Here is a 20,050-nt window from a genome sequence, read left to right on the forward strand (position 1 = left end):
CAGAATGAAGCAAAGTCTGATAGGCCTAACACATTTTATGACCTAAATCTTCGTTTGGTTTTATGCTATGCGTAACATAGGCAAAGGTAGAGTGGCTGCGGAGAAAATTTGCGCTTTTATGAATCTTACACCTCCGCCTTTGAGATATCATGAACATGAGCATTACTTGGGTTCAATTGCTGAGTTAGTGTGTAAGAAGTCAATGCAAAGTGCTGTGCAAGAAGCTGTATCGGATAATGATGGTTTGCAGAGACCTCGCTATAGCTGCTGATGGCTCATGGCAGAAGCGGGGTCACCTTTCACTAAATGGAGTGGTATCAGTGACATCTTTATCAACCGGTAAGGTCCTAGACATCGAGATTTTATCTAAATATTGCAGATGCACTAATAGACTAAACAACACGCATGGTGATGGCTGTATCGCAAACTTTGAAGTTCTAGTGGAGCCATGGAAGTTGCTGAGCAGTCGCAATTTTTCAGCGCTCGCAGGCATTGTATGAGGCTCGTTACCTTGAATACCTTGGTGATGGAGACAGCAAGGCGTACTCCAGTGTATGCGAAGCCAAGCCCTATGGTGATACTGCCATAACAAAGATAGAATGCATAGCCATGTCCAGAAACGGATGGGATCGAGATTAAAAAAATCTAAAAGCTAAGACTAAAACACTCCCTGACGGCTCAACGACTTGGCGGCAAGAACAAGCTAACAGATTCTGCCATTATTCAGCTCCAAAAATACTACGGATTGGCAATTAGACGCAACACAAACTCTGTTGAAGACATGAAAAAAGCCATTTGGGCAGAGTTTTTTTCCATGTGATGTCTTCTAATGAAAGGCCTCAACATGGACTATGTCCAGATGATGAAGAAACCTGGTGTAAGTACCGCAAAGCCGTAAAATCCAATGAAAACTATGATCATGGCAGCCATTTTCACTTGCCTGAAAAACCTAATGACATTTATTAAACCTATTTTTCAAGATCTAGCCAATCCAACTCTACTGGGCAAATGTACTAAGGGGAAAAAACTCAAAATCCCAATGAGTCCCTCAACAATGTCATTTGGACCTACATACCTAAAAGAACATTTGTGGAGATTAAAACTTTGAAATTTGGCATATATGAAGCTGTTACAGCTTTTAATGATGGCTACATTGGCAAAATGCAAAGTATTTCAAGAAATAGGAGTGTCACCAGGGCAGCATTTTATTACAGCAATGAAAAAGCTTTGACCGGCGGCGAATTTGGAAGGCAGAGAAAGCTCAAGAAGATATAGAGAAAAAAATTAGACAGAAGAAAAACTTACTAAAAAGAAGTCTGGAGGATGAATATGAGGAGCAGGAAGGAGATCAGCCAGCCTATGCACCTGGAATGTACTGAAAAAGGTAATAAAGCAGTATTTTTTTCCGTTTTTTGTGTTTTTTCCGAAAGTTGCGGTTTTCAATACAAAAGTACATTTTTCTCAAAAACTACAAATGGTAGGAATATGAAATTTTTTTTTGTATGTTTGTAGCACTGTTTTACATATGTGGAACCACTAAAAACATCACATTTCACTGAGTTCAATATTTATATACATACATATACACATATTTATATAGGTTTTTGACAAGCGTTAAAACAAAAAATATAAACACTTTTAGGGTATATGCCAAAAAAATTTTTTTTTTTGGTTCCACGTGTTCCCCTAGAAGCCCTCTTTAAATGAAAAAAAGAATTATGAAGATACCTCAAGTAGTTCTTGAGATAAGTGTACCTATGTTAACATTACGAAGATAGGGCGAAGTGCTCCCCTTAATTTCGAAACCCAGAAGCTTAACTGTTCTGACATAATCAGTAATGTTTACCTGATTAATGGTTATAGAGCGTTTACTACGTCTTGTCTTCGTCAACTTTTAAATTATTCTCTACAAACCAGTCTTTGGTTCTGCCAAATGATTCCGAGTCCCTAGTAAGTTTCTCAATATATCTTTCACTGATGATCAGCTTAGTATCATCTGCAAAAAGCACGGTTTGTCCATTAAAGTACTGATCATTGACTACGACCAGGAAGATGAAGAAGCAGATGACTGAGCCCTGTTGCATTCTACGTTTCACAGACTTTTCCACTGATACAGCTCCCAGGATTACAACTATTTGTCGTCTGCGGCTCAGCTAGGACTCCACTGTCCTGAGCAATTTCCTAATTCCATATCTTTTCAGCGCTTACACAGGAGAACCATGTGGGAAATATAGTCAAATGCTCTGCTTAATTCAACCAAAGTCAAAGCGACGGACTACCAGTTCCCAAAACATTGAGATGTCTGCTCATCAAGTTCACCGACAGCAGTCCATCAAGGAAAAGGTATTTTCATAAAAATGCTCAAGAAGTTAGTTCTTCATTATAACCATAACGATAACCTTAGCCATTACCTACCGAAATTTTGTATATTTCAATAACCACGTTTTTAATTGAACTTCATTCCAGTAACTGAGAAGTGGTTGCGGACAAATTTACATTCTTCCAATGAACGTCACTTAATTTTAGAAATGCTGGAACTGTCTGCTTATCTAAGTAATTGCATATTATGACCCCGCAGTCTACCGGAAACACCGGTTGTTTTCTAGATGCATAGACAGTATTAATTTAAATCTCCTTGTGTTATTTTTTCTTCCTCTATTATGATATCCGTGTTAGTCTGTGATCTAGTTCAAAGGCGGTTGTGTGAAATTTGATGAGTGTTCTGTTACTGCTTCTAAAGTTGTTTATTCATTCAGTTGACTAGGTATTATCATTAAATTAAGTAGCTATCAACTCATGAATACAATAGGTACCTTCACAAATGACTGGCGTTTTATTTACGAATTATCTACGTGTTAGATGTTACGTGACTGAAAGTGATGGTGATTTATATTACAGCGTAGTAAGTGAAATTGGGTCTCATTATTCTACTTGTGAGTATTTCATTTGATATATTAAAATTATCATTTATGGTCTATAGAGTTACTTGAATTGAATTGAAAGTGAATTCTATTCAACATTGGATCATCTCAAGTAGGGTACTCATCACAAATCTTTTTTATTTACATAAATTAATAAGATAATATTGAAGCTTGTTAATCTAATATGGCTTTAACAGTAACCTAAGTTATGTAATATTAAAGGATCTTACCTACCTCAATTGTGATTTCAGAAAATCTTATTAGTGGATTCCATAGACAATAGAAGACATGCATATATTTTGTTTCTATCAGATTATATGGTCTATTAGCCTATGAGTTTCTAATTGTTTCGTCCCACAATTATAAAAATTACTGCCGTAATACAAAAACAATTAAGTGTGTCAGCTGAACATTTACCACTTTTTTGTCTCAAGAATTGACTAATATTGAATTTAAATCAGGTATTGCACTGCCACTGTGATAAAAAAATGTTATTTCTTTTCTTATATAGCCTATTCTGTAGGCACTTTTTAGCCTACACATATTTAGCTAAAACAGATCTTTCCTTTTTTGTTGTCTAAATATGAAAAGAATACATTTTTCATTCTTATAGATAAGTCCTGATAGGTAAGTAGGCCTACTATCACAAGGTGTTTTTCATTCATTACCAGCATTGTGTGGCAGATGAGTGGTTTCTGATGGACAGAGACATTCATGATCAGACCCTCTTGAATTTTAATAGATTACCAGTTAGGTAATATCTCGAGAGATATTTAAATGTTCAACACCAAAACTATGGAACCAAAAGCATTTCATAGAGAATTGCAGTTTAAAATCCTAAACGTTGAAAGAACATTGGAGGGGGAGACTTAAATAAACGTTAATTTTATTATTAAAATGGCCGTCAATCTTAGGAAGCTTCACGAAATTGTTTTAAAAGACGATAAAATATGTTTTTTTATGGCTTCAGGATGTTGGGTTAGTACCTAAGAATCCATTATGTGATATTTGTGGAAAGGTAACAAATGTAACTGTCAGAGGAGCTAACATGGTCGTCTTCAGATGCAAAAAAAGAAGGTAATGGTGGACACAACTTTAGTAAAAACGTTTTCGTTCTGTTTCATTTAGTTAAAGTTATGAGTTTCCCTGATTTTGGTTATGTTCATTTATTATTTGTTATCATTAAATTCACATTTTAATTTAAACATATGATTGTTATTACTTTTATATCGATTGATAGTCTATGATTCGATATGCGAATATTAGGTATCGATGATTATATTCTTCGATATAAAAAACCGGGTCCGCTTATTGGACCCTACCCGGGCGTTTTAATGATTCGAGCTTTTATTTTCATTTATTTTATTTTATTATAATTATTATTATTATATTATTAAGACTTAAAACGGCCTACACTCGTTATTCGGATTCTTTGCTTGAAGTTTTTTTTTACGGTGGAAGGATTGTGAAGGAAAGAGGATTTTTCCGGACATTTGCCATCTTTCAGTGAAACAAAAATCAGTAACACCTTATTCGGACGTTTTTATCAAACAATTAGATAATGTAAAAATTGTACACAATAAGAGTTATATAATCAATTACCGTAACAAGACAAACTCGTATATTACAATTTAAAAAACGTTAATTTAACACTAACATTACAAAACTAACTATGGCCTAGACTTAGATATCAAAGAATCTTTACAATATTTGTAACTTGCCCAGCTTGATATCAATAAGTAAATGATATCAATAAGCTTTTGAGTATAGAATTCTCCCTATGGGTTACCAGGAGCCAAACTAACATATTGAAGCCATTTAAACAAATCTCATCACTTGAGAGAAATATCTCACATATTTTCCTCATATCCATCGCCTTTTTCTCAAAGTCTCAAAATATTAGTTACCGTACTTCTTGCTGTTTATTGTTTACATTTTACAACTACGAATAAGTTGAAATCATATGCTTAATTAAATCAATTGTAATATCAAATTATTCCTTCGCATAAAAACATCGAACCATTAGATTAAAACAACCGAATTTAACGAGTATAGGCCGCTTATTAAATTCTACCCCATTGGAGTCTCTTATTCATAGGATCATTCTTCCTATATTTAGAACATTAAGACGTAGTTAAAAATGTGTTTTTGATTAAAACAAATAGATGTCACTTAAAATTCTCTTGTAATTCATTACAAATATTGTCACAATCGAAATGGTAGGTGGTAAATTTAACGTTTACCTTTGTTCTTTTTTAAAACAAGTTAGCAGAGCAATCTGGATGCCTCTGTTTCAGTAATAGAGAGTAGTTTTTTTTTTATATAATACGTAATATTTCATGGACATAAGTTTCTTATTCAAGGGTGTTCCAATTGCAACATTTTGTCCCAGTCTCTTTAAATTTGTCTAATACTGATAACATCAAGTTTAAATCACATAGATGCCTCAAAATCACAAACAGCATGAAATATTGAACAATGCAAGATGTCCATTCACTCACATGTTCGTAACTGAGGGCGTTTTAATGATTCGAGCTTTTATTTTCATTTATTTTATTATAACGTTGAAAGGTGTAGGCTAATTGTTTGAAAACAAAAAATAATATTGGAACGGATTAGTTCTTTGTCCTTATAGGCCCTATGGAAAAAATTTGTTTGTCACTGAACATATCTGAATATTAACGAAGTTGTAAGACTATAGCTCACTGCTGTAATTACACTAGATCTGTTATTATCTAAATTAATATCAAGTGACGTTGCGTTGTTTGGGGAGCTTCAGTATAGTAAGCGGACCACCACCATAATTGAATCAGGGTCCCTAATTATCAATTAGAAATACCTAAACTATCGAATACAAAAACATTCTAACTATAGATATTTACAATTAATTATTGCTAGCTACTTTTAACGCATTTAATAAAGATGTTGTTCGAAATAAATTCAATTAAGCTAAATCATTTGTATGATATTTGTGTAATCCCACAAGTATAATGGCGATGTACATGTGTTATTTGTGAAGCTGTCAGACACATTTATTCTTCAAAATAGTACAAAGTAACTAAATGTTACCATATATTGTGTGTTACATTACTATAAAAACACATAGCCTAGATAGTTTTTATTCATTGTTAAATTTTTACCTTTTTAGATATAAAAACAGCTTAACTATACTGTAATTCGAAATACCTATAATATAATTTAGTTTGACTTTTTTTGGTATTTTAGATAACCATGAATATTGATAATTTGAATATGAATATTAATATTGTTGTGGTGGCCCCTTACTGTACTGCTGTAATGTTAGGGAATTTGATATTTGAAAATCAGTAAAAAAAATGTGATTTAGTCTAGGTTGTTTATTAAAAGAGTTGTTGAAATCAGAACTGTAGACTTCCAAGTTAACTTTTTTTATGTTTACGAACTTAAATTTAATATTTGAAATTCACTTGGGTATCAGTGAAATTAACGGCTGGAGTTGCCAATAAAATTTTCATTGTTATTCGTCATTCTGAAAAAATTATATATTTTTTTATGGGGTGTAAATAAAAAATAACTGTTTTTTAATAATTGAAGTGGAAATTTCATTTTGTGGTTATATTTGTATACCGTGCTTCTTGTTATCTATGACTTTCAGTATTATCTGTAGCTTGTTCTGCAACCAGAACAGCGTAGTACAGCACCAACAATTGTCCCTTGCAGTAACCTTCAAAGCCTTTTGGCATCATTATTCTATTGCAGCTCGTTATTTTAACTTTAATACCGTCAATTTGTTTTAAAAGTTATTTAGGTCTTTGAGTGCGCATTACGTGAGTAGGAACTCAATGACACAGTATATTGGCATTTGTTAGAGAAACATAGCTTATAATAGAATTACCTATATTATGAGAATGGATTTTGTTATCTATTTCTCCTGCGTATTCTTATTATTAATTTCTGTTTCTTTAAGTCTGATATTTATTGTTAGAACAAAATGTTACATCTTTGTTTTGTTGGTTTCTAAATTTAACCACACAGTTTCCAGTCTGTTTGATTTATCTCTAGTTCTCTGCCAGATTCCTTCAGAGATGATGAGTTTTGATAATTGAGTAAGAACTTCAAACTGGATTCTGCGTTCAAAGCAGCCTTTCAATGATTTTTTTCTATCTTTTCCTCTCATTTTTCATTTATTCTTCGTTTAGGCTCTAGATTCTCATTTTTCAGAGTGTTGGTTTCTGATGTCAGACTGTCCAAATCAATATTCTAAATGTTTACAATTGTTTCATTTTCCAGTTATCTTTGTTGTATTTTTCTTCCTGACTGGTACGTTTTTCTATCAAAACATTTAATTTAACAATTTTCTATTTGGAAGTGGATAGGGTGAATCGTTTCCAAGATTGAAATTTTCTCCAGAATATTTATATCATGCTCTAGTTTTTCAATTTGCATTCTCTCTGTGCTGCATTTCTTATAGATCGCAAGCCTTAGCCATTTTGTTCAACAATAATTGTTTCGAGGTTCTAACTGCTTCTTAAATTACAAATTTCTTTGTTTATTCTTCTTTATTTCCTACCTTAAGACCAAGTGTTCCACTTTGAGTAATTCTATTTCCCTCTCAAATTGCATGACTGATTCATGTGCTTCCTTTTCAAGACCAGCAGTACCTGTGTAGTAGTATCAGCAGACTTCAATAAAGATATATTCTATTCTATTCTATTCTACTTTCACTAGTAGGCCTACATTGTAGCCTATCTTGCCTCATTTTGTTTGTCTTGTATTTTCTATGAACAGCTATAAAAATTTTAAAGCTTCCTTTTCAGTACATAATAATTAACCATTAACTAATTGTTATACATACAGATAAAAATGTTTCTTGATTTAAAACAATACTTTTTACAACGTAGTTAAAAAAATAACATTTCATATTTTAAGTACCACATCAATATGTTTCATTGCCAATTTACTACTTACTTATCTTTCTGCAACTTGGAACACTCCATGAGTAGGTATATTTCTGTAAAGATTGCACAAGAGTTTTGAAATAAAAGTTTCTGCAGCCTATTAATTCATTATATATTCCTAAGTAAAATATGCCTCACTTTACATCTTACGTGATATATATATATATATTATTTATTTATATATTATTGAACATCACGTAAGACGTAAAGTGAGGCTTATTTTACTTACAGGAAACACTTTACTACAAGAATGTCATGTTGCTTGAACAAGAATAAAATTCATAACAATGTATTAAAAATTTAGCTTATTCCAACCTTGATAAATAAAGTATAGTGAACAAATTCTTAGCCAAAACAATTTCTTTGTATGATTTTGTTATAAGCTTAAATAATGTGTAGAATTTGTAAATGTTTGTATATAACCAAAAAAAGTAAAATATAACACAAAAACTGTATTCTAAGGTTCAACCACTATTGAATACTTTTCAATCATCTACATTCTATTGAATTGCTAGGCCCAGATATCATTGCCCAATTCACAATTAGTAACAGAGTCTAATGAACGCCTCATTCAGTACTGTTCTCGTTTATAAGTTTTTATTTTGATTTCTGTGTACCAAACCACTGTTGATTATATAATATTATAAACTAATTAAATGAACATAAAAATTATTGGCAGTGAATAATAATGTAAATACATATCCGGTAAAATGTTCAAAATTAATAATTTGTTACTATCTTTGACGCAAGTACAAGAATTAATTGTAACAGGCATTAACTCAATGTTATCGGACTACAATGCATAGTTATTGCAAATCAATAATTCATCTTCAAACAATACAAAGCCAGTTAAAACAAAGAAACTATGCACAAATTTTTCCAGAACAATTTAAAAGCTTTTACAACATCACTAATGAATGAATCTTGGGTAGATGTTTATTGCTCCTCAGTGGAGTATAAATTTGAGGTTTTTTGTAGTATTTTCATTCATTATTTTATCTGTTTGGCAATAAAATAGAAAAAGAGCCAATACTTCTAAATTAGATAATTGGCTAAGTGAGGAATTGAAAAAAAAAGAAAATATCATGCAACATAAATAATTATGTCAGAGAAAAGCAAAGAACTTTTGAGGAGATGAAACTTATGAATAAAAAAACTTTAGAGATAGAGTATTTGTAGAAAAACAAAAACATTTTAGTAAAAACAGTTTTAATTCCAAAACATATAAACAGTCTGAAATGTAATAATCAAAGAAAACAACAAAATTACCTAGAGTAATGTAGATAAAACATGTCTACACAGCAAACCCACCAAAATCTGTAATTTATGTAATGATTATTATTCTAATGTTTTTGAAACTGAAGTAATTCCTCAACAATCTGATCACAAATGAACAACTGCCGTTGTTGACTGTCCGTTAATTTATTATAAATTTTCGTTACAGTCCTGTACTGAGAGGAACTTATTAGAATTATTTCTTCTTCTAAACATAAGTTATCAACTGGATATAATGATGTGCCAAACACTCTAATAAGTCATGTAAGTGATAAACTAGCCAAACTTTTAACAAACGATTAATTCATCGTTCATTCCAGGTATTTTCCCAAATATATTAAACATTGTTAAAATAAAATCTCTTTTTAAAAAAAGGAGATTCATCCGTACTGAAAAATTACAGACCATTGGTATTACTTCCATTTCTCTCTCAAATATTCAAAAAGGCAATGTATGTCATTTAAATATCTTGAGTCCAAGCACCTTTTTGATGATGAGCAGGATTGATGTAGGTCTGGTCTTTGAGTCAGCACAGCTGATGCTGAATGTATTAAATCCGTTATTTATTCCATTGATGTGGGTAAAGTAACTTGTATGTACATGGAATTGAGTAAAGCTTTTGACAGTGTTTCTCACAATATGTCTAGTTTAGGTAATAGAGGGCCACCCTGAGGGGTACCGGTTCCGGTTCTTCTTATCTAATAGGACACATTTTTTTAAAATATGATAGTCCCTTCAAAAACAGCAGCTTGTCCTGTATCAATCAAAATTAATGGCTGTTAGGCATGGCATTCCACAAGGGTCAATTTTAAGGTCTTACTAACACTAATACCAGTTGATTTTTATATGTAGATGAGGCAAATTTTAAAATATGTGGAAAACCAAAGAATTAAATAGATTATTAGTATTATTACATTGAACTAAAACGTTTTTTTATGGAATTCGGTACCAAATTCATTTATAAATTGGATTCCAGAGAGATCAGACTGGGTGAAATTTAATTGGAACAAGCACCAAATCTAAATTTCTTGGCTTGCAAATAGATAGCCATCCATGGTGGGATAGCTATACTGTACGATTATATGGCAATGAAGGTGTCCCTTGGAAGTGTTGTATAATACAAACTTAGGGTCGTTTTCTTTGCTTACATCCGTTCAATAATTTCTTCTGGAATAAACATATGGTCCCACTCAAAAAAAAGACTTGGATAGAATTTCTAATTTTACAAAAATGTACCATTTGTATTATGTTGCACTTAGTGTGGCTAGAATCTGTAAGAGTACATTTCAGACATTTACATATAATGACTGTTCACAGTAGTTGTGTTTATCAATCAATGTGTGGGAGAGTCTCATTAATGGGAGATTCCCACTGTTATGACACAGATCATAGGCAAAGCATTGCAATTTGTAATCATAGGCTCGAGTCCTATGAGAAAAAGACCTCTTATATGGAAGTGAAAGTTTATTAATCATCTTCAAAATTATATATTAAAAATTAAAATAAATGTAAAGCTCTTTTAAAATAGCACATTGTAAATAGACCAATGTATTCAGTTGAGAAATGTTTTGAATTTTGTTAATTTGGTTTTGATAATTTTAGTTTTTGTTATATGTTGAACTATTTCTTTTTTATCTACATTTAACACATTCCTATTTTATGTATACAATGCAATGATTAAAGGGATTTTTCTGAAATTTGCTTACAATATATAATTTAATACTCACTGCAAGTATAAATTGAAATTTTTGGATGAAATAAGATTTTTATAATTCTTTATAATTTTGTAAAACTTTGTAAAATTATAATAAAGTGAAAATTAAAAAAATATAAAAAATTCTTTCTGTTTCTTTTTATGAATAAAATTATGACTGCATAATCCATTACATTTTGAACGTTGAATGCGGTCAAAATAATTTTAGAAAAATACATAAACATTTGGCTTAAGACCTTGGACTGAGAAAACGAGTTTATGCCACTTCATAAATGGCTGAGTTTATGTTAAAGAATATATAATTAATTTACTTGTAAATCATTAAATAGTTACTGTAATATGATTAATCAATAATAGCTGTGATCAAGATTTTGATTTAAGTATAGATTCTTGGGAGGCACCAGGTTATAGGTATTGTATAATCCTTTTATTCCAACTATTCGATTATGGCTTACTCTGGTTATAGACATTGATCAGATGTTTGAAGTGTTGTAGGTTAACAGAAGTTAATAGGGTAACTTCAGTTATAATTGTATTGAAGGACATTGGGCATTCTTTATTGGCTGAGCATTCACAAAGCCTATCACTCGAGGGGCAGAACAAATTTCTTTTCTCTTTGTCTGTCCATACGTTATCTGAAAAACGAACTGACCCATAGACAGACAACATCGAATTTTATGATGGTACTTGTTAATCTGTAGGATGTTACATTGGTCTTAGAGGTAACGATGATATCAACGAGCACATTGCAGAATAAATACATTTGAAAACAAACAATACCATCATATAATGTTGACAGTAGCTGTGTAGACTTGAAATATTATATTCAACCTCAACGAAGACTTTGACACGTGTGTTGTGGCCTACCTTGTTGAGACTAAGAGGGTAAGATAACTTCTATTGTGTGGTATTAAATAAACCGTCACCATAATTACAAAAGATTGCAAGTTACGTTTCATTTTCTAAATTATTTTATCCATAGATCATAGTTACAATAGAATATCCAACACAGATAAATTATAAATACAGGTAGGAGTTAAGAGTTCCCGGGCCTCTTGATAGTGCTTTTAATGAGTAAAGGTACAAGTATTGTTATTATCATAGAACTTAAAAGTTGGCTCTACTGGTGGCCATCTGGATTTTCAGTCCTTAAGAACAATGTTGAACTCCAAACACTTTAAATGTATGTAAATTTATGATGTTACTTTTCATCATAGAGTTTTGCAAGATGTCTCATTTTAAAGATACAATTAATAAAACATCTATATACTTTTGTGTCTTTTGTTTGTTTTTTGGTTATTTAAGGATAAAAAAACTAAACTTGTTTATATTTCATTTTTTAAATATTTAAACAGTGTACACTTTACAAGAAAATTAAAAAGCTCCTTGATGTGTATTAATCCTAGATTGGTAAGACGTCATTGGTGAGCAGGATGAAACTTCTGAACACTTACTTTTTGATTGTCCTTACAATAGCAAGGGAGCGGTATGCCATCTTTGGTAGTTTGGACAATGGTGGTGAATTTCCCCCCAGGAGGACCTGATAGGTTGTTTTCAGGCAGTTTGTGAAACTGCTGAAATCAGACTGGTAGGCCTCATGGTGTGCTTCAGGGTGTGCAAAAGGCTCTTGAGGCTTCAGTGCATGGCAATAGGCCGCCCTATAGAAGAAGAAGATGAAGACTTCATCCGGACAATGATGCAAAACAGCAGTTTGTGGGATCTGTGGCAATGGTTTGTTTCTTTACATCTGTCAGTGCCAACTTAGTTGACCGTGATCCGGGTGCGTGAGTGGAGGGAATAAGCGTTATTGCTATTGTTTTTTGTGCGTTCTGTGGTAGAATAGTTGTCCCAATAAACCTTTATCATGTAAATAAGTTTTATGTTTATATCATGTAGTCCTGTTGACGAATCCTTACTTGTTTTATACAACGTTTTTGTGAAGAAACAACACTTTTTTTTTAATTACATGTTTCCAATCATGGTTTTTTTTTGCATTTATCCAAGATACATTATTATAAATCCAGTATCAACCAGAAAAGCAACAAGCCAGAAGTAATTGAATATCACAACTGTACCAAAAGAGGAGTTGACTTGTTAGACCAAATACCACACAAAATTGGCGACTAACAGAAAAACAAGATGTTGACCTCTCTATCTTTTATAGAATGATGAATATCATTTTGGTTAATTCCTACGCCATCTATATGTATAACATGGTATCCAAAGGAGAAGATCCTCTGACAAGAAGACAAATTGCTAAGGAACTCATCTGTGAATTCCTTCAGCCTTGAATGGAACATTGTTTGCATATTTCCAACTTGAGCAAACCCATTCTGCTAAATATTGCAAGAATTTGAGTAGAAAAGCCTGCAGGTCATTCAATACCCAACAACAAGGACAAAAAAATATGCAGTTTCTGTCTTTACAGAACTGGATGATAACCAGTTCTGCGAGCGTTGCTCTCAAGCGATGTGTGATGAGCATCAAGGATAAGAAATGCACAATCTAGCGCAAGAGAATAAAAACTATATGCCTAGTATTACACTACAAGTTTTGTTAACAATAAAGCTCTTTTGTGTAAAATGCAATCTATTTATTTTATCATTTAAAAGAATTTTTTTCTTAAAGTAGTCTTCCTGGTAAAGCCTTACCAATCCAGGGTTAGTTGTATCTTTTAAATAAGACATCTTCCATAATTTTATAAACCAAAAGATTCTACTTGCCACTTTTCAAATGTTTATTGAAACAGTATGGTATAATTGTTTTTTTATTTTATACAAAAAAAACTAATTCACCGGCAGAAAATGCCTCCAGGCAGAAGAGTTACTGCGTTCTTGAGTTTAAACTTTCCATTTTGTAATTATTCAGTATAACTTAGTTGCTGAAAGAAGAGATGAATATGCAGTTTGTAATGGTACCAAGTAGGCTATAACGTATCCAGTGAGGCATGGACATAACTACCGCTGGCTGTTTACAGCAATCTATAAATATCAATGTGTTGGAATAAACCTTTTCATTAGCACAATTACTGCCAACGCATTGTCAACAAACCAGGATAAGGTTATAATATAGGTATCTACTAAGTTGAACCAAAAATAGTTTACTAGGCATCTATTTCAGGACATAATTTCTGGAAAGCATATCAGGATCAGTATGGTAGAGGAAATGAATCTGCTCCAGGACTTTCCTCCAGGACCTCTTCAGGATTACAGAAAAAGAGCTTCGTTTGATTGGAAAAAACTAAAAATACTTATTGAAGATGAAGTTATTTTGAAAACAAAGGTAATTTTTTCATAAATACTTACTTGTATTCATCTGATTTATTAGTGCTTATTAACCTAAAATTAGTATAAGTGAACTTATTTGTTTCAGTTAAACTTACTTCTTTATGGATATTTTTATCTTACCTAGCTAAAGTTTATTAAGTCTATATATGTATTTTTTATTGATAACATGTTTAAATATTTCAATTTCTTCTGGGGATTTTGAATTCAAGGATTCGTATCTTAATTCTATACCTCATGCTTTAAATCCCAAGAATACAGTTTGCAGTACTTAAATTTTAAATAAAATACATTTGAGCTTAATTTTATTATGTATATGTAATATTCTTTAAATGAATTAAAGTCAATAATACGTTTTTAAAGGGTAGTATTGTATGAAGGAAACGTTTTGACACACCCAGGGCCATACTCAGCTATGGTGGGCCCTGGAAAAAATATTCAGCTGGGCCCCATCATGTCCCCCCACCGTGCTGTCCATCAACACATTCATTCGAACAGATGTGTGAAATTGTGCGAAAAAAACAGTCTGAGTATGGGCCTGGACACACCATTTTTTGTCAGTGTTTATCATTGAAAAGCTTAGTGAATATTCTCATTTACATTATGGGTTGTTTGTATATCATTATCTGATTAGATGTAATGGGTAGTCATTCATAAGATAGATTGTTAGGCTAAAAGTTCTAGAAGATCTATAATATATTGAAGATCTTTTAAAAAGCTGAAATATCTTCTTCAAAATGCTAGTCCAGAGGTGAGAGCCAATTTGCTATGAATTTTTATACAAATAATACAACCTACATTTTTGTAAAATTAACAAAGAAATTCTTGTAAGAGAGAAATTGATTGCTAGTTGTGGGGATCGGATCAAAATGTGAGGAGGGTAGTAAAATATGAGGGTAGGGTAGCAAAATGTGAGGGTAGGGTAGCAAAAAGTGAAGGTAGGGTAGCAAAACGATCAAAAATACCTTAAGATAAATGTGTCATGGGCCATTATTTCTTAGTTTGACATGTTTAAAACCAACTGTGAGATATGTAAATAACATTTGTATTAGCATCAGGCAAAAGATAAAGATACTGAAAATGATGACTTTAGTACAGTAAATCATTTTTATACCTCGAATTCGACCACTGTAATAAAATTGTTGTTGTTCTCACTTTTAATATAACCGGATTCCTGTTTCACTGTCAACTTGTACATATTTGTAAATTATTCGCCATTATTTTTCAAGAAGTTTAACTTTAAAACAATGTGTCAGCTAGAGGTATGGAAGCAAATGGAGGAGGATCCATTGTTCCACCATTCCTCGGAGACACCTACCTTGGAGGAACAGCGGAGGATCAACGTCCTGCGCATGTTTCGCTTCAAACAGTGGAATGTCCTCTGCCTTGAAGATGTTGTTCAGGACATCAGGAAGGTATGCAAGCAAAAAACAGTCCTGTACATAAGTGAAATAGAATAATAGAAAACCATCCAATATGGAGTGCAGAGTGAATGATTTTCATCTTATTCTGAACTTTCTCTTGGCTACTTAGAAAACCAGTGGTTACATAATCTAAACATCATGGACTTGGAATTTTAACGTAAAATAGCATAGGTTCCCACCTCGCATCGCTAGAACTCCATTTATCTGTAATATCTACCTCAAAATGTACTGCCTCTTCTTCAAGTCGAGATTCAATTAACCAATGGCTGTAGTCATTATGTGAAGCTCATAAGAGATATACAGTTGGAAATCATCTGCATGTAATGAGCAGTGCAGTTCTGCAAACAGGCAGGAAAATCTGCCATATAAGAAATGTACAAAACCGGTCCCAGACAACCACCCTGAGGAACACCTCACTTACTGATTAACTGACCAGACATGTAAATTCCTGTACAATTGACTGTGTCATCATTGAATCCATAGTAATGTACCTTTGCTAATAACATTCCATCGTGAATGAGTCAAAAGCCTTGGAGTAAGCGATTGGTATAAGGGAACTATATCTACCCTTATCTCATGTCATGTATCAGTCATGTCCAGTGGCGCACTCTGAAAATAATTATGGGGGAATGCAAGTTTTGTGTAGGGACTATAGGGATGAATAATAAAACACAGCAGATTAAATAAGATTTTAGGTTTTATGTTGACAAAATATTTTTATATAAGCTGTCTTACAAAACAAAATTGAGTCTTTTTTGGGTCTTGGTCAGTATGCCAAAGTAGTCCATCAAAAGCCGTTTCGTAGTGAAACATAAGATTAGACACTGAACACTTGCATTTGTAATCTCTGTCACTAATAAAAACTCATAACAAATTACTTTACGGTAACGCGATCAAAGAACATGAGGCAAACACTGACACAGACCTCAGAAAGCGGAAGGCGAGTGGGCGAAGCTTGCTGCTGGCCACACGAAGTTGGGTTGTGGAAGGGGAAAACCGGTTTTCTACCACCCGCCACCACAAACAAACAAAGCAAGTGCGCGTGAGAAATGTTCCTTTGAGGAGTTTGGAATATATGAAATATGTTTTGTTTATTTTTGTGTGTGCATTTCTTAGGATTAAGAATGCAGCAATGCAGCTATTTATTTCGTAGTTGTAGTGAAATGTGACTCCCGCAAACCAGTATTCAGTATGAGTAAAACAGAATGTAATTTCTTTAGTACCCCCCCCCCCCATGGGTGCGCGCCTGGTCATGTCAGTTAGCGGAGGTGGGTTAGATCAGTGCAAGTACTGTGATCTTTTCCTAAAGTCCGACCATAGTTTTGGCAGTACTCCAGCTTTGTTTACAAAGTTCGTTAATATTTGAATAAGCAGCTAAAAACATTATTGTTTTAAGAAATCTTAAAAAAATTGTTATTAAAAATGTCAAGGAAAGCCAATCGTAGCAAGGTGTAAATAGTGGACTGTATTTTTTAGTTATAAAATAACATAGATTCACACCTTACTTCAAACAGAGCTCCATTCATGTGTAATTCCTACTACGGAATGTACTGACCCTTCTCTTACTCACTTTTTACAATATTTGAGAGTTTGTCAGAGCTATAGCGTATGAGTACTGGATCTCTCTGTCTTTCTGCATCTGACTTTTATTAATAACCTTAACATTAAGTTAAATTGTACATTTGATATGTGTACAGTTTAAAAAATCAAATGAAAACATTTATCTAGGAATGTTAGATTTAGCATTGGTTACTTCCACCCTACACTAAAATCGGAATGAAAACCTTTTGAGATTGGTTTAGTATCATGGGGGTCCATGCAGCGAGTTATGATGGATGGAAGCAATATCAGGGGCTGTTTGTAATTTAGGCCATATTTATTAATTCACCTAGAATCCGTTTTGGATAAACTACCAGAGACCTAGTTATTTACCTGAAGGAGAGATCAGATTGCAGATCTCGAAACGTAGTGTTACTGATTTTATGTATCACTGAACAATGGCAAATGTCCAGAAAAAAACTGTTTTGATCGATTTAATAACAAATTAACTTGTTAATTCACAATTTACGGTATAAAAAGTAAACGTGTAATGCCTATATAATATATGTTGTTTCAGTTCATCGCAGTGACTACAGTATTGTTCAGCTATTCTCCCTCTTTGGCGCTTAAAGTGCAACTGACCTTCAACATGTTCCAAAACTCCATGCTGGGAATGGGTACTGACAGGCACTTCAAGTTCTTTGAGGCCTGCGAGAAAAGTGAACCAGAAGTGAGTCTGTGTGTTTACTATGTATTTCGAAATTGAGACTGGTATTTTCATCATGTTATGCATGTTCTGTGGTTTGAATGTTTCATAATTCATATTATGGACCTTACCATTAACTGAAAAATATTACAATTTTCATAGAACACTTTGTTAAAAGTTTATTATTGATGATTTCAATGGATTTTGGACATACTTAACAATGCTGCAAATGTGATCTCTATTGTAATTCGTGCTACCCGACACTAACCGCCACTCCTTCGACCTTGCCTCCATCACAGCAATTCTCAGAACTGTCCTTGCACCAACGAATGTATTGTTTGAGAAAGGGAGTCCATGCAAACGTATGCAATATGAACATTTCTCTTATTAGTCTTTTAAGTTAATGCATACAATCTTTGAATTGACAGTGTAGATTTTCAAAATAGGCCATATACACTGCTTTGAAATTTCACAATAGTAATATTTAAAATTTTCATCACTAACTGGTAAGTACACAAATACCCTGGGAAAACTGTGATATGAGTTAAAATTATTGATTTATGGGTAAACTATTCATACAAAGAGCAGAAAGTTATTTATATTTTATTATGTCAAGTATTTTTATTTATCATGAGGTATTGTTTCTAATGTATGAAATGTAAAGGAATATAATTTTCTATTTCAACCATTTACTCAATTGACAATTCTATTATATTCAGTTCAGGTAGTGAAATAAAACAAACATATCTTATCAGTGCATTGTGCATTGATAATAACATGGTAATAATACACTGGTACTAGACTGGGTATAATTATATATCGTTATTTATACTGTAAAATTCTATGGAATTATAATGAAAACTTACATTTAAGATACAATCAATCCATTATAAACTCAATTTTTATGTTTCAGATATTTTGTTAAACTAATTCTTACTTATAGCAGTCTGTTGTGTGTCTGAAGAAAAAATCAATTACAAAATTGACTCGAAAAATTAAATGGAATTAATACGGAAGACCATTTTAATACTGATATCAAACATGAAGTAAAATATGTACAACAATGTATAACATAAATAACATATTACATTCTAAATAGATACACATCTGATCATTAATATAATTGTTTAGATATCAAAATTTAATATGAAATAAATTTATATAAAATGAAAGTAATTAAGTTAATGTATATAGAAATCCATACCATTTGTTAAAATATAAAGGTACACTAGTATAATAACAATTAGACCTTATGGAATTGTCATATTGGTTTAGTTCCCCTAAAAAATATTTTCATTGACAGAATGATAGATTTGAAAACGTCCTATTGTGTATATATAAGCAATTCAATTGTGTTTCGTTTCCCGATTTGAAAACATCTTATTTTGTATATCTAAGCAATTCAATTGTAATTCGTTTCCCGATTTTAAAACATCCTATTGTGTATATCTAAGCGATTCAATTGTAATTCATTTCCCGTAATGTTGTTTATGGAAAAGTGACACAATCTGCCCATAGTTGACAGGATGCTTTGCCCTTACTGAGTTCTCCCATGGGACTAACACCAAGTCGATGCGCACAGAGGCCCGGTACGACCCAACCACAGAGTCATTTGTTCTCCACACACCTGACTTTGAGGCAGCCAAGTGCTGGGTGGGCAGTCTTGGTAAGTAAGTCCGATCACCTGTTCAAACACTGTCTAGGGTAGAAAAAGGTTATCAGTGATTCCAGAGATAACCCCACACTGGCTGTAAACTATTTCAACACTTTCACCGGTCAAGTGCTGGGTGGGCATTCTAGGTAAATTTCCGATCACCTCTTCAAACATTGTCTAGAGTAGAACAAGGTTATCGGTGATTCCAGAGATAAGCCTACACTAGCTGTAAACTATTTGATCACTTTCACTGCCCAAGTGCTGTTTGGGCATTCTAGGTAAGTCTCCAATCACCTGTTCAAACACTGTCTAGAGTAGAACCAGGTTATCAGTGACTCCGGAGATAACCCCACACTAGCTGTAAACTATTTGATCACTTTCACTGCCCAAGTGCTGTTTGAACATTCTAGGTAAGTTTCCAATCACCTGTTCAAACACTGTCTAGAGTAGAACCAGGTTATCAGTGACCCCAAAGATAAGCCCACACTGGCAGTACTCTTTTACAACACTTTCACACCTCTATTTGGAGATTAGATGAATAAACACTCAATGCGCTCAATAGAAATTCTTCTCTGAAATACAATTTTTCCATCCTT

General features: G+C 32.8%; 1 protein-coding gene across 3 annotated transcripts; it reads left to right on the forward strand.

Annotated features, from left to right (window-relative positions):
* Positions 1-2,677: 2,677 nt before the first annotated feature.
* LOC124371378 (peroxisomal acyl-coenzyme A oxidase 3-like) lies at positions 2,678-19,498 on the forward strand. 3 transcript variants are annotated; one of them, XM_046829709.1, is made up of 5 exons: positions 2,678-3,033; positions 13,968-14,129; positions 15,388-15,546; positions 17,672-17,824; positions 19,319-19,497. In XM_046829709.1, exons 2-5 carry the CDS (start codon positions 14,001-14,003, stop codon positions 19,472-19,474), a joined length of 597 nt encoding a protein of 198 aa, XP_046685665.1. In that variant the 5' UTR covers positions 2,678-3,033; positions 13,968-14,000; the 3' UTR covers positions 19,475-19,497. The 3 variants fall into 3 exon arrangements, with proteins under 3 accessions (XP_046685665.1, XP_046685664.1, XP_046685666.1); XM_046829708.1 differs by having other exon boundaries at positions 2,678-2,933; positions 19,319-19,495; XM_046829710.1 differs by lacking the exon at positions 13,968-14,129 and having other exon boundaries at positions 2,678-2,933; positions 19,319-19,498.
* Positions 19,499-20,050: the final 552 nt, after the last annotated feature.

Source organism: Homalodisca vitripennis, unplaced genomic scaffold (genome assembly GCF_021130785.1).
Source record: "Homalodisca vitripennis isolate AUS2020 unplaced genomic scaffold, UT_GWSS_2.1 ScUCBcl_1322;HRSCAF=4792, whole genome shotgun sequence".
NCBI lineage: Eukaryota > Metazoa > Arthropoda > Insecta > Hemiptera > Cicadellidae > Homalodisca > Homalodisca vitripennis.